This window comes from Apus apus, chromosome 1 (genome assembly GCF_020740795.1).
Source record: "Apus apus isolate bApuApu2 chromosome 1, bApuApu2.pri.cur, whole genome shotgun sequence".
Classification (NCBI taxonomy): Eukaryota; Metazoa; Chordata; class Aves; order Apodiformes; family Apodidae; genus Apus; species Apus apus.
Genome location: NC_067282.1, coordinates 80,397,814 through 80,412,498, shown reverse-complemented (window position 1 = coordinate 80,412,498; position 14,685 = coordinate 80,397,814). Strand labels below are relative to the sequence as shown.

The following is a 14,685-nucleotide window of genomic DNA, read 5'->3' as shown; positions in this document are numbered from 1 at the left end:
GGAGGTGGTGTGTTGTTTTTTTTTTCATCTGAAGATTGGAAAAAGCCAGTCTGTACTCTCTTTTCAAGTTTGCTTTCCTGACTCTGAAGCTCACGAGGCAGGCTCCACCTCAACAGATGAAGAATGCAGCAGTTCTCCAAAGGATAGGTAAAGCACAAACACTCATAATAAAAACTCTCCGATTTATCACCATCTCTCTCCAGTAAGATTTTGACAGTCACAAAAAAATCTGCTCATTGTGATGGTATTTTTGTGTGCACTACATTAAATCAACAAAGTCCCTTCATAAAACATCATGTAGGAAACTGAGGTCTTCATCAAAAGCAAGTAAAATATCTACTTTTGAAGGCAATAGCATGATTGAAAGCAGTACATTTTCTAAGCACATTTTTTTAAGTAACATACTCGGATTGAAATACTGCGTTCAATTTACATATATCAATTCACAGACTGCAAAAAATAGTAAAATTTACTAGTTCACCTCAATGAGGTGAACATTATGTATTTTCCAGTGTACACACAAGTACTATGCCATTATATAGTTTAAGTGTGTAAACTTCAGCTTGGTTAAGCACTTGCCCTAGCACGTTCATATTTGCCTGAACATATTTAATAGGTATCATTACTTTCAGAGGCTTCTTTAACATGCCTAATAAAGCCACCATCCTTAGAAACAAAGTGAAAACCACACAAATATGATAGCATCCAGGTTGAGAACTAGATCCTTCAGTCCTAAGCCCTTTCATTTGCAAGGCGTCAAGATTTTCAAGTAAGATATCCACATGCAAAACTACTACCACAGTGTTTCAGGACAGATCCAAAACTGGAAAGTTTCCTCCCTATACTCCTCTGTCCCTGCCACCCCCATCAAAAGCAGTCCAAACTCATGCCACGTTAGTTATGCTACTGAAACGTCTTCCAAGGATAATATACAACCATAAAACACTTAGGTAGGTCACAGCCTCCAGGCATCCCACTCTGTCTTTCCTTTACTCTGTGGTACTCTCCTCCTACCTCCACAGAGTCGTCCTGACGTGCTGGTGATTCCCCCTTGGTCTTTTGGGAGCAGAGATGTTTACAAAAGTATGGGGAATTTTCTTGCTAGCTTGCAGAGAACAGACACTTCCAAAACAGCAACACACCCCTCTACAGAAAGGTTAAGGCTTCTTCTGAAGTCTTTAGACAACTCTCAAGACTACTACTCCTCAGTGGCATGTCTGGCATTTTTCTAGTTTCACCAAGAGCTTTACCATTAGTGAGAGATTCAGAGCCTTCAACCCCTTTCAGGTGTTCTTGGCTGTTTACCTTTCTTCTGGATCTAGAGTTAGAGTCCTAACAGCACTGTCAGGGCTAAATAATTTCAGTACTGTTAGGTTGTCTTCTTGGAGCTGAAAGCTGTAGTGACTGAAGTGGTCACAATAGCTGATTTAAACGAGGTAGCCTTTTATGTCACCAACATGACAAAGAATGACTAAAGTCTGGCTTCTTAAGCTAAATGCCAAAACAATGATGACAGAAGAGTCTATTGAAAACCAGGCCTAATTAGTTCTGGTATTCACATGATTGCTTTTTAATACAGTCTAGACACGCATCATACTTTTGATACACAGTTTGTTTTTACTATGTGTCAGCTTCTGCAGCATTTTTTATTTTAAATCTTATTCTCTGTTGGTCCTTCAGCCTCTTTTCACTAATTCATAATTCCTACTCTCGGTTATTCTGCTCAGTACCACTCTTGCTATCACCTACCACCACCAAATCAAGCTACAAAACTCAACAACACTAGTGGTAAAATAATATTAAGAAATTAATGATTACTGTCCTGTAAATACCAACTAGCAAATGAGACAATCTGAAGCTGCTGGGTGAACTGACAAAGTAGTCCCTGCTTGAATCAGTAACTTCTTTTCACCTAGCAAACCACATTAACAAAAGAAGCACATCTTTCGTGTAATACTGTGAACATTCCCATTACAAAGAGCTTTGCTTAAATAAGAGTCCACAAGAATCTATTCCTGGCCAGCCACATACAGATCATAAACTACTGTTTCAGACCTCCTGTCACCTTGGTTTAGAATGGAAACATCAGCAACTCTTCTCAGCTCTTTTTTTTGGAAAAGTAATATTTAGCATCCTCACTGGCCTTCTAGAAATAGATAGAAAAAAAGCCCTCCAAATCCCTAAGATCAATATGGAGTAGACCAAAGAACTGACTTGGCTAAACAGATTGTGCTGCAGGAGCTGCACTGAGCCTGTGTGTGCAGGCAGTTTATGCTAGGCTAGGCTCATGCTGACTTGCCCTAGTGAAACTCCGCATCCTCATTATTTCAAATAGGTCTTCATTTTACTAGTTGTACGATCTGTTCCTTTAGGATCTTTTTTTTTCCACTTCTAAATTCCTCCAAATTAAACAAACATAGATACATCTAATGCGTAAGTCAAGCCACAGGCTAACCACAAAGCTAAAAGAACCTTTGCTTTTTGTGGAGAATTGAAGTCAAATCAGAACACAAAGCTACTGTCAAACTGTTTCTCAGCAAACTAACATCTGCCAGTAAAATATAAAAATAATATTAAATGTACCTCATACAATTTCTTTAGTAAACATCTGTTTTTCTCTTCTTGGCAAGCCATTTTCTTCCAAAACATTTAGCCAATTTTCAAATCTCCTAACTCAAGGCATTTGAGCAGCCACTAAACAAGCACCATAAAAACCCAGTTTAGCAATCAGAAGATCAGCCAGACAGCCAGGACATGCAGCCAGTATGACAAAACTAGACAGGAGAAAAGTCACTGAGCTGTGCAGCCTATGAAAAAGAGAATGACTGTAAAACATGTGATTCGACAGATCACACACACATGAGCTGCCTGAAAAAGCAACAGTGATTTGTTAATTAAAAAAACAATGCCTAGGCTTTTTACAAACAAATAAATAAGGTAGCACTTCGGCAAACTACCATCTAAAATCAGTTCCACAGCAGCTGAAGCACAACCCAGGAAAGAGGGATGCTTTCACAGATCAAGGAGTAGAGGACAGAGCCCAGCTCGGTGAGTTCCACACCCACACTAGCTCCACACAGACCTATGGATTCACAGCCGAAGTCCTCCCAGCCAACCACACCTGCTAGAGCTTTAAGTTACATGAGAAACAGTGTTGATTACTGAACTAGTGTAGTGTAATAAAGCTTTCCATCTGTGTTTCATAAACCATGTACTGGAAGAACAACACTCAAAAACACTTAACTGTATTGCAAAGATTTTTATCATGCATGATGAAGCTAGCCACAGTGTTTTTCCTATCCAAGGCTTTTCTTTGATACCCAAGACACACCCAGCTTCCCTCAGCTTCAGACCATAGTTTCACAAATTATGGTGGCATTTCTCTAATGAGTTAGCTGCCTTCCACATTATTGATCAATATTTATGTTCTATATTGGTCAAATGCTTTTAACTTGTTTAGCTCAAATAAAGGTTAACTTCATTATTCAGGCTCTCACCTAGCCTCTTTTGAATTTATTTATTGCTCAGCCTTTAAGGGAATGAAAATTTCAAATTGTTACATTGTACTCCTGTACTGATGACAATAATGTTATCCATTTTAAAATTACCTCTGTATCAACAGAAAAACATCACTTTTTCTGAAAAACTTTCACACTGCGATACAAATGGTATTTATCTCACAGTAAAGAGCCATTGCCCTGTGAATAATTCCAATGTTATGCTAAACAACAAGAGCACTAAGTCTTCTTAAATCACAAGATCTGGTAAATATATTCCTCATTCACTGAGCCACAATGGATACATTGTATTTAGTTTTAGGCAATTTGATTCCTATCTTTTCAACAAAACGCCTTTTAAACTTCTGGCTGTATGCCAAGCCAGATGCTGTAGGTGTACCACTTGTCCACATGGAAATCCTACAAATGGCACAAAGCTGCAGAAGGAGAAACAGTAACTTTTGTAGGCTACACAGTACAAATGGGATTGGAATCCCAGCTAGTAACATACAGACACAGTAAATGGTTCAGGCTTAAGATATACACTTCAAAATATATTAACTGATTCAATTTCATTTCAATTAACTGGACAGTCAAACATCTAAAGGGAGGACGAGTCACTGTGTCAGATAAAGGTGGTGGCAAAGAAAGATAATCCATTTGCTCATTAACCTCAGCAAGAAAGAGAAATTTATCTCAGCAAAAGCCCTGGCCTTCATCCTGAAGGTGAAAAAAAGTGTGATTCATAGTAAATCTGAATAAAATCAGAAACATTGCATACAAACATTGTCCATTACTAGCAATACACATACATATATAATTTCTGTTGGTGATAGTGGTGCTTATATTATTTAAAACGTCTATACCTTTGTTACGTGTTTGATTGAACCAACTGTGAGGCTTCTTCGACCATGTTTCACTCCTGGAAGATCCCAAAGGTGATCCAGCACAGTCTCTCCTTCTTCTAGTACATACTTCCGACCCTGGAATTTTGGTTTCTCATAAAAAATCCAACTGTAATAATAAGATCATGAAGTGAGTTCTAAGACCATGGTTATGCAGCACCTTTGCTGGAAAGCTCAGGAATGAGCTCTTCTTTTCAAGACAATTATCAGCCCTTCTTATGCCATCCCTCAGTAGTTATATTAACTTCAGATAAACGCAAGGCTTGTACTTCTGTGCTTTTCAAGTAAAATACACAGTTCTCCTCCTCTAGGATGTAGCTTAACATAACTTAAAATATTAACTGCATAAAATTAGAGCTAAAACACAATGCAAAAAAACCCAAACCAACAAAAAACAAGCACTTTATTTCACCAGAACAAATATATAGTAATTGACTCATCAAAACATGTTATTTCAGGCAGATACAATGCAAGGTATAAAACATACATATACCAATAATAGCATTCAGTACTTCTTTGGATGTGAAAGAAATGTATGCAAACCAAACAAGGCTGCCTCAAAACTGCATAAATGTGACATGCATTGTTGCTATGGCTGACAGCCAGAAACATTCTAAGTGCCACCACTTAAATTTCAATGCAACAATTGACATGGTCCCAGCCCCAGCTTCCCGAAGCAAACATAGAATCAACCACTAATGTACTTGTATACCACTATGCATCAACATTCCTCTGAATACTACATTTTAAATACCAGGGGTACTTAAAAAAAGGTAAAGAATCCTGGTACCTCAAGGCCAGGCTGGATGGGACTTCGAGCAACCTGGCCTAGTGGGGGACTAGAACCAGATGATCTTTAAGGTCTCTTCCAATCCAAACCACTCTATAATTCTGTGATAAACAGCAGCTGAGATAGTTCATTTTATGCTCCTTTTACAACAGCTATGGTATTATGAAACTGATATATAAATTAAAAATTTATTTGGCATACACATGCTTCTAGTGATGATTATGGCTGTACTGTCTCAGCACTTCAGGTAAGAAATCTAAAAACTGTCTTGTGGTTCTGTTAGGAACTTTTGAAAACCACTCCCAGAAGAAAAAAAATATACTACAGCATTTGAAGGCTTGTTTCATGCTTTTTTCATTGGAATCAGTCTAAATATAAAGAAATGAAAAGACACTCTTGCAGATCAGGTGTGTGTCATAAATAAACAAAATGAAAAGACAAGAAAAACAGATATACAGTATTTTGGACTCTATTTAAATATGACCTGGATTTCTTACCATCCTCTAATTATCCTAAGTAATGCTCCAATGGGAAAGGTCCAGGACGTGGTATCTAGCATATCAGAATTAACTTCTTGTTTACTTTTGTCAGCAGAAATATCATAAATGATAATCTGAAACAACATACAATGCATACAAATGAGGGCCAATTTCAAAACACAGTCATTTTTTGCTTGGAATAAAACCTATTTCACTTTGTGCCTGCTCAACTGATAGGCTACACGTTTTCTTCTTTTATAAAATGCTCTACTGAACTAAAACCACAGTTGCTGACAGAAGTACAGTACAATTACTAGTGGCAGGATTTTTAATAGTATCTTCTTACTATCAGCATGTGCAAACATAACAACTTCAATTGCTTTCAATTGAAAAATTTTGGTATATGAGATTATCCCATGTATTGTATTGATCTATGCAAGATGAATCTTGCTTACCTTTCCCGGTCTTGGATTGTATTTGAGACTTGCCCTATCAATGAGGTTCTGAAATGCAAAGGAGATGGAAAACAACTATTAACATCTGCAACAGTGGCAAAAAGCCTAGACAGATTATTCTGGGCTCATTATTCCTATAAATGTATGCAACTGTCACTAGGAGAAACAACCAATATTTGTTTCACTGTCATTCAGAGTTGGTGTAAACAGTTTAACAGAATCAATGAGCAGAAAGCATCAAGTGCTAGAAAGGAAGAACTATTATAGAAGCTGTAACTTAGATAAATTAATTACCCTTTCCTAGCAAACCATAAAATGCATGTCTTAGCAGTGCCAAAACCTCTAGCACAAACTGAAATATTCCCAACATAATGAAAAGACTTTCTTTTTCAGTTACATATTTGGTCTATGCAGCCTTTTCAGTTTCTCAATATTGAAAGAACTGTTTCCATACCTTAATCTGCCATGGCTTTAAATAAACTATATGCTAATCTGTAGAAGCAGTTGTATTACTTACTTGCTAATTTAGTTACAATTTGTACAAGACACTGTGATAAAACAATCAAACAGCCCAGTAAGCAGATATTTTTTGGACAACACAGCTCTACTAATCTCAGAAGTGGAAGAATTGAAAGAACAATTTTCATACAAAAGGCAATTCCATTATCTTCAGGTTGAAACAACCTTAACATGGACAAGTCTGTGTTTTACTATTATACAGACTTGCTTATATGTCTATTTTCTTATTAAGTTTTCTATTCACATCTTCTGTTTTACAATTACATCACTTTCATCTATGTTCTGAACCAAGAATATGTTTTCGGAATTATTTTATCAGAAGACTGCTTTTAAAATTATGATCTTAAACAGTCTAATTACTTTTGTTTATGATAAAGCATTAACCTTACAAAGTGAGAAAGGAGAACAGGAACACAATGTTTTTGAATCTGGACTAATCAATTTGATTATTATATGACACAACATCTTACCGCTGACAATTCTCGTAGTTTTGGCACATTATTGTCTTGAGACCAATGAATCTTTGGCTGCAACATATCCTGGAGAATGCTTCCAAATCTCGTACCCTTCTCAGAGGAGGCATTGCTAGCAGATTTTAAATACTGGTAGTACACACTTGTAGGAGAATGCTTTAGAGTATCATCAGCTTTCTGTGAAACTGGCTCACAAGATGTTTGACTTGAAGAAGCCGCACCTGGAAACAGTTCTGGTTGCTCCTTAGAGTCAAGCTGCTCTTTTGAAAGAAAAAATGGTGGTTCAGGAAAAAATAACCTATTTTGGTCATTAGATTGAAGGGTTGTTTTAAAATTCTCTCTCCACTGACTGGAAAGACAGTCGTCTTCTCTTTCAACATCAAGCATACTTTCCTCATATGTTGATTCTTCCTCCTCATCCTCTATCCCTTCCTCCTCATCCTCCACCCCCTCCTCCTCCTCCTCCTCTTTACTGAACTGAGTAGTAAATTGTAAGCGCTCAGAAACTGACTGGAGAAGTGAAAGCACAGAAGTGTGGTCAGTGTTATCTTTTGATATTCCACTAGGACGGCCTTCTGGCGACATGTCTGTGGAAAGTAAGTCTTCCTGGGAGCTGTCGTCTTCATATATTGGAGACAAAGAGAAAGGATATACTCTATAGCGCTTGGCCTCCACGCTCAGAAATGACTCTGAGCTACAGCCACCTGTTGCTTCACTCAACTTGTTGTCTTTCCCATAAAGACAGTCTGACTCATGTCTATTCTTTGCTCTTTCACACATTAAATGATCTAGATTATCTGAAGGCAAATCAGAAGAAAGCAAACCAGTTTGCTTATCATCGGCAGAGACAGATTTGTTCTCAGTTTGAAGGGCACCTTCGTAAATGATAGTAAAAGAACTGTTTTCCCACTGTTCAATTAATGGAGAAAAGGCCAAAAGATCTGCTGATTCCTTCGTGTCATTGCTGCAGTCCAGACTATTTCCTTCAAGCTGATCCTCTCTATTCATGTCTTGATCCTTCACTTGTACCTGCTTCAGATTCTCATCATTCTGGGCAGAGACTGTGTTGAAGTTGTTTTCCCTGTCACTGTCCTCTCCAGTAACAGACAATTCAGGTACAATGAACTGAGTATTTAATCCAATATTAACCGCTGTTTTCTCACTCACTCCTTCTGTTAGTTCCTTTTTACTCTCCACTGCATTTGAATCTTCTAAGGTTGCTTTTACTTGTGCAGGTACTTTGTCTGCGGCCTCTTTTCCGCAGTGTTCACATGGACTGTACTCTGCACTGCTTCTCAGAGACCCCTGAGGACTGCTTTTGTCTTTGGATTCACTCTGCATGATGAGTGAATCTCCATCAGGCACAAAAGATGACAAATTAACATTTACAGTTGGCAGCAAAGTGCACTCAGGCGTATTCATATTATTGCATGAATCTTTTAACTGTGATAGCAGAAGGGTCTCTTCAGGCACAGTAGCATCTCTATGTATTAAATGTAAAGATCCATCAGATTTTCCACTAGTTGCTGATGATCCAGCTTTGCCACACATCTCTGCTGCAGCCAGATGTTCACATACCTTTCCATTATGTCTCTCTTTTGCTGGTGTAATAAGATTAGATTCTGGCCTTTCTGAATTATCAATGTGTAGAAATCCATTTGTTTGATATGCAAATGCATTATTTGGTATCTTTTTACCCCTTTTGGGCCAATCTATGCAATTTTCCATACTATTTGGAAGTAAAGGAGAACCTGAGCAATCTACCTTTTCACAGTTTTCTGCTACACTTGGAGCTTCCACCTTCTCTGTTGGTTTTTGTGTTTTGGCAGGTAACTTCACCTCCAGCTTTAACATCTTTGGGGTTTCAGCCTTAGGTTTAGGCTCAATTTCTTCAAAAGGCCTCTTACTCTCACTGCCTTGCCACTGATGGGATGCCAGTTTTTGTATGGCTGAGTTAATGACTTCATCAATTATTTCTTTTGCTTTTAGTGCTAGTGCACTATGTAGGTCAATTTTATCAGGGATGTAAGATAATATCTTTTCATCTTGGTTATTTGTGTCCACTGTTTCATTTCCTGTAAATGAAGATGAGCTTCCTCCACTGCTCTCCTTAAAATGTTTAAATGACTGCACAGCTGACTGGATTTCTTCTGCTTCCAGCTGTACAGTTTCAACCTTCTGAACATTTTGAATATCTGTATTTACTATACCACCCTTGCTCCCACAAAGCTGGCAGACACTAATGGCTTGTTTTGCTATTATTTCTTCTATAGCCAAGTGTAAAACTGAGTCCACTATTTCTTCAGCTTTTTTAAACAAAACAGCAGCGTATTTTAATTTAGCACGTTCTTGTCCCTTCACATTAGTATCTTCCTGTACTTCCTCAGAACGGAGCTCATTTGACTCTGGAGGTGCAGTAGCTGTTTGATCATCCATCACAGAAGGGGCTTCTAAGACAGCAGAAGCATGGCTACCAAGATTCACCTGTCCTACAGCACTTCTACATCCACTCTCAGTACAGGCTGACTCAGATGCCATTTCCAGAAATTTCAAAGTGGGTGATGGCACTGCTTCTGCCAAGACACCGTTGTCAGCCTGTTGAGTGGAGGAGGCCTCCTCTGCCCCATCACCATGACTGGAGGAGTAACTGCTCCCCTCAGCAATGCTTGATGTTTCCAAGCCAGAAATGGAAAGACTGGAGGCTTCTCTAGATTCCAGAGTAGGTGAAGAGTGCCCGGGGATGCAAACACCCCTCACATCTAGTTCAGCAGGGGAGCAATCAAGCATAGTTGGAGTAAGCTCAGGTCCCAGAGAACCAGCTGGGCATGAAGCTCTCAGACCTCCTGAGCAAAGTGACACCTCAGTTATTCTGACCTCAGGGATTGTTCTCCTAAACTCACCATCTGGAAAAATTAAGCTATCCTGTACAGAAGCAGCAGACCATCTAGCAATCTGGCCATTTTCAGAGTTAATGGATGGAGAAGGCATTTTTCCTTGGTTTTCAGCTGAAGAATCAAGTACTGTGGGTGGTATCCTGGGTTTACTACTGTTTTCTTTCTTGGAAGAAAAATTACTACACCTATCTTCAGAAACAGGTGGAGATTCAGAAATGATGTCTACAACAACGTCTTTTTCACAGCTGAAAACAGAATGGTTAGTCAAAGGTCTGTCTCCATACCTCAAGGCAGAATGAGAAACCTCTAGTATGTTTTCTTGTGACTTAAAAATAGGAGAGGAGAGTTCAGAGTTGCAATCAGAAGGAACAAGAGCAACTTCAGTCACACCAGCCTTGTCGATTTCAGAAGTATCAAGAATATGATCATGTGTCCTGTCAATGCTGATTAAAGGGCAACGTGCAGGCTTTGCTGCGTTACCTTCTGCGAGTTTAACTAATGCCTTTACAGGAATGTCTTGGTCAGTTTCATGGGAAACGGGACCACAGTTGTGGATGGGAACTGAGCTTTCCAAGAGGTTCCTCTCTATGGGCTCAAAGGATTTGCTCTTCTCACATTCAAGGTCAGGACAAAAACCAGTTTCCCTCACATCTTTTAAATTGACTTCTCTTTTCCCTATTGTTTTATTTTTGGTCTTGCAGCTAGGATGAGGAGAAGCTGAGCAACTGCCTCCAGTGTCAAAAGAAGACTCGAAAGTAACAGAGGGAGGTGCTGTCAGCACATCAAGGTTAGATGTCACACTCTCAAACCCATTTATGCGTGACAATACATTGGCACCGTTCTCCACTGCAACCTCAGACAAAACCTTCATTGCTTCCACATCCTCAGTTTCTAGACAAAGTAAACCAGTCTTTGGTGTGGCAGTATCTTTGGAATTCTCTGCAAGGATTAACTGGTGATCATTTTGTATGTGTTTAGGTTTCCCTAATGCACTCAGTTCTTCATTACAAGTTCCCCTGCCCATGACTAAGTCTTTATCATTTTCAAAAGATGACGCTGAAGCAACAAAACAACCTGCAGCTATACATTTTTCTCCTCTGGACTCCATACTGAGTGAAGGGGATATTTGTTCACTAAAAGGTAAAAGAGCAGTAGCAAGAAGTTTCTGTGGATTTTGCTCTCCTTCTACAGCTGCCACAATTTTCTGTGTGTCACAATTTCTTGGATCACTATCTTTTTCTGCATTATCCGTATGCCGATCTGCTTGCTGCTGAGATATAGTGATACTGGAATGAAGCATCTGGACATCAGATGTTAGCTCCGAGTGACTATCTATTTGATGATTACAGCAACATTCTCCCTTCCTCAACTGTAGATCTTCATTAACTGTTTTATCTTTTGACTTGGGTGAATGTAAACAAGAATCCTGCATTTTTTTTGTTGACTCCTTACTAGCTGCTATACTACAGTGATTATCAAAGTTAGAAGTGGCATTTTGGTTTGCCTGAAACAGAGCTTCTGCATCTCCCAACAGTCCAGCTTCTTTTCCAACCAAAGCATTTGTAGAACTCATTTTAAGGGAACTGGCAATCTGGAAAGTGGAATTGGTTACAATCTCACTGTTTCTACTATTAGATAACAACAATGAATCTAGTGAATGTGTCCTTTTAACTTTTGTTGCAGCTAAAGCAGGTGCATGTTTTAAGTCTGTATCATGAAACGATTCCATAGATGAAGTTGGGACCTTTGCGGTTATTTCATGTTTACTGCTACCCCAGCAATGCTGAGCTCTACCAGACTTTTTTGCTTCCATTTTAAATGCAGCAGAATTTACTATGACACTGTCTTCATGATCTTTACACTCATCTTCTCCATTTTCTTTTATTAAGTGTCCTGATTTTGGAGAGACAGTTGTTTGGATTTCTCCATTTTCTTTGACCTCTGAAGCATTTCTGTTCTCAGTACTTTCTTCTCCTTTTTCAGCCTTTTCTGCTTGATTCTTCAGCAGCTGCCTGATCCTTGCAGAACCTCGATACGTTGCATAACTGACTGCAGGTGCCTCTGGCTTCCGATGCCTCTGCCTGTAACAAGGATCATCATTATCAGCATAAGTCAGACTATCTAAACAACTAATGTGATAATAAAGGTCAACATAAACTGTAGATGATGTACAATACTGCTTTCCTCCACAGGTTAACACAAAGTGTAGACTGCACGCAACACCATTTTCTTCCTTTTTCTGCTATTCCTAAGTATGGATTTGTGTAAAAAATGAAACAAATACTACCTTTTACTGAAAAAGCCAACTTAAACTACAAGCAAAAGTAGATGTTGCTATAAACAACTCCTATAATTTGCTTTCTACTAAAGGATGAAATTACTATTTACAAATGCCACTGCAAGTCAATGTTTACAGTGACAGAAGTAAGTGTACTTTTGTGAAGATGTTAAACCCTACTAAAGCAGGTCAATACTTTAAAAACTGAAAAAAAGAAGACTGTATTAATATTGATTAAAATAGTAAATTGAAATTTAAATTTTTACCCAAGCTCTCCACATATCTTAAAGTAGCAGGACTGGGAGAAGCCAAACATGTGGATAACAGAAACTATACAACAGGAGATGCTTCCTGAACAACAAGGTAAAGAGAGTGAATGGAGATCAGTTAAGATTGAAGACTTCTTCAATGATGGAAGAAATATCAAAGTAAGCAACCTAAAAACGTGACAAGGAATTGGTAGATCTAGCCATCATCTAGACAGTCATCTGTCTGAAACAGAGTACCAAAAAAAGTGAATGCAAAAAACTAACAAATGAAAGAATTACCATGGAAAATAACTGTGATCCTGATCCTTAACTGCTTTTTCTGATACACTAAGGATAAATTCAGAGCCTTTTACTTTCCATTTTCTGAAGAAGCAGTTTTTCTTCTTTCTTAAAACTAACAGACATCACAAATACCTTTCTTCCTAATTCTTCTCTCCTTTCTCTCTGTTTTTTTGGGGGTTTTTTTGTTGGTTAAAGAACTGTTGCAAAAATTGGGCAGCGACAATATGAATGCGACCATCAGCTTTTCCATTCCTTGCCTTAGGACAAAGCAGATGCTCAGACTATGCTTAAAGTCTATTTTGCCTTTGTCCCTCCCCAGCTAAGAACAAAGCCTTTCAAACTCTTATGTAGTCTGACCCCATGTCTGCTAACCCAGAGACTAGAAGTGGCCATTCACCTGTCTCGGAAATTGCCATACTCCTTTCAGAAGAGTCTCTTAAAAAAAGGAGCTAGCTAAGACTTTGATTTTTGATACAAAAAACATTGCAATAAATAAAAAACATGTTAAAAGCTTTTTTAAAAGCTCGCTGCAGCTTATCTTTAGTTCACACTTATTGAGAAGTTATTACTGCTAGAGCTGAAGACAATTTCAGTGAAAAATAGAATATTCCTAAGGAATAGAAATTCCTAAGGAAAACTGAACAGCAAAATAAATAATTTTGAGAATAATTCAGTAGCTATAACTTCAAATATTGTCTGTATCTATCTTGAGTATGTATCCTCTCAATAGGTAGAAAATAATATAAAAATGGAGTGGATTTACCAGCCTAAAATAGAATCTCTTTTTTGTCATGGTTTTAAAGGACCAGATTTATACTTGAGTATTAATTTTATTTTGAAGAGGGAACTTAGTTGTGATTTTAAATATTAAGCTCCTTCCTTGAGCAATATTTGAACATGAAAAGAGTATAAGTGAACTAGAGGTGAAATTATATTCTTAAACATTAAAAGAGATATATAAACATTAATTTATGTTAATGTTTACATTGCCAGGTATATTTAGGCTAATACCAAAGTATCTGAACAAGAAAACTCAAGACATTATAAGAATGTAAAAATTAAGTTTGTCGTGGGGTTAAATTAATTGTAATCCCTGATCAAGGCTGCAGCAGAATCTCAGTATAGGGTTTATTAACCAGGTATATTAAGTTATAGAGGAAATAGGAAAGTAATGTAAAAACACCATGTCTCCCAAGCATTTGCAAAGTTAGATGCCTACATTTAGCCTTCTATACCACTAGTTTCGTTTCCAGAGATACCAACAGTGGTAGCTGCTAAACATCACACTTTCCATTTGTTTCAGTTGCCTTCACAGCTCTTCAAAGAAATATACACATTTCTGAGAAGAAAACAAAATCTAGTCAGAAAAAGAGTAGTAGTGAAAAAATAAACTTGCTTGTTTTCCTTAAAAAAAAAATTACATTATTTTCCACTTCCTCACAGAAAACTTTCTTCTACATTAGATAATACTTTCCAAAGCTCCAAAGATCCTAAAAGTCTTAGGGAAAGGATTTGTTGAGTTCTATAGTACATTACACTCACGCAGATAGACACAGCCATAATAAAAAAGAGTCTTACAAATGTAAGTAAGACCTGATCATGCTCTCATTCAGAATTAATTTTACTGAGTACTCTCTCCTACTTCAGTTAAGTCAGAATGGGATGAAAATGTTTCAAATAACCACTGTTAACCTTTTACAAAAACGATCAGCTTTCCCCATGCTTTGGCCAACCTCAAAAATAAGTCAGTCTACAACTGTCCTAAATGCAGAGAAAATTCCTTTTAAGAAAACAATCAGAACACAGGTTGGCACCAATCCTCCATCAAAGTTCCATGAATTCTT

General features: G+C 37.9%; 1 protein-coding gene across 2 annotated transcripts in view; it reads right to left on the bottom strand.

The window, feature by feature from the left end:
- The window catches only part of CRYBG3 (crystallin beta-gamma domain containing 3), a 99,402-nt gene that overhangs the window by 42,597 nt on the left and 42,120 nt on the right, over positions 1–14,685 (bottom strand). For both annotated transcript variants that reach the window (XM_051608926.1, XM_051608927.1), the window contains exons 4-7: positions 7,116–12,093; positions 6,127–6,174; positions 5,690–5,805; positions 4,364–4,511 (exon numbers count right to left, since the gene is read on the bottom strand). In XM_051608926.1, the coding sequence (XP_051464886.1) occupies positions 4,364–4,511; positions 5,690–5,805; positions 6,127–6,174; positions 7,116–12,093 (5,290 nt within the window). The remainder of the gene's footprint in view (positions 1–4,363; positions 4,512–5,689; positions 5,806–6,126; positions 6,175–7,115; positions 12,094–14,685) is intronic.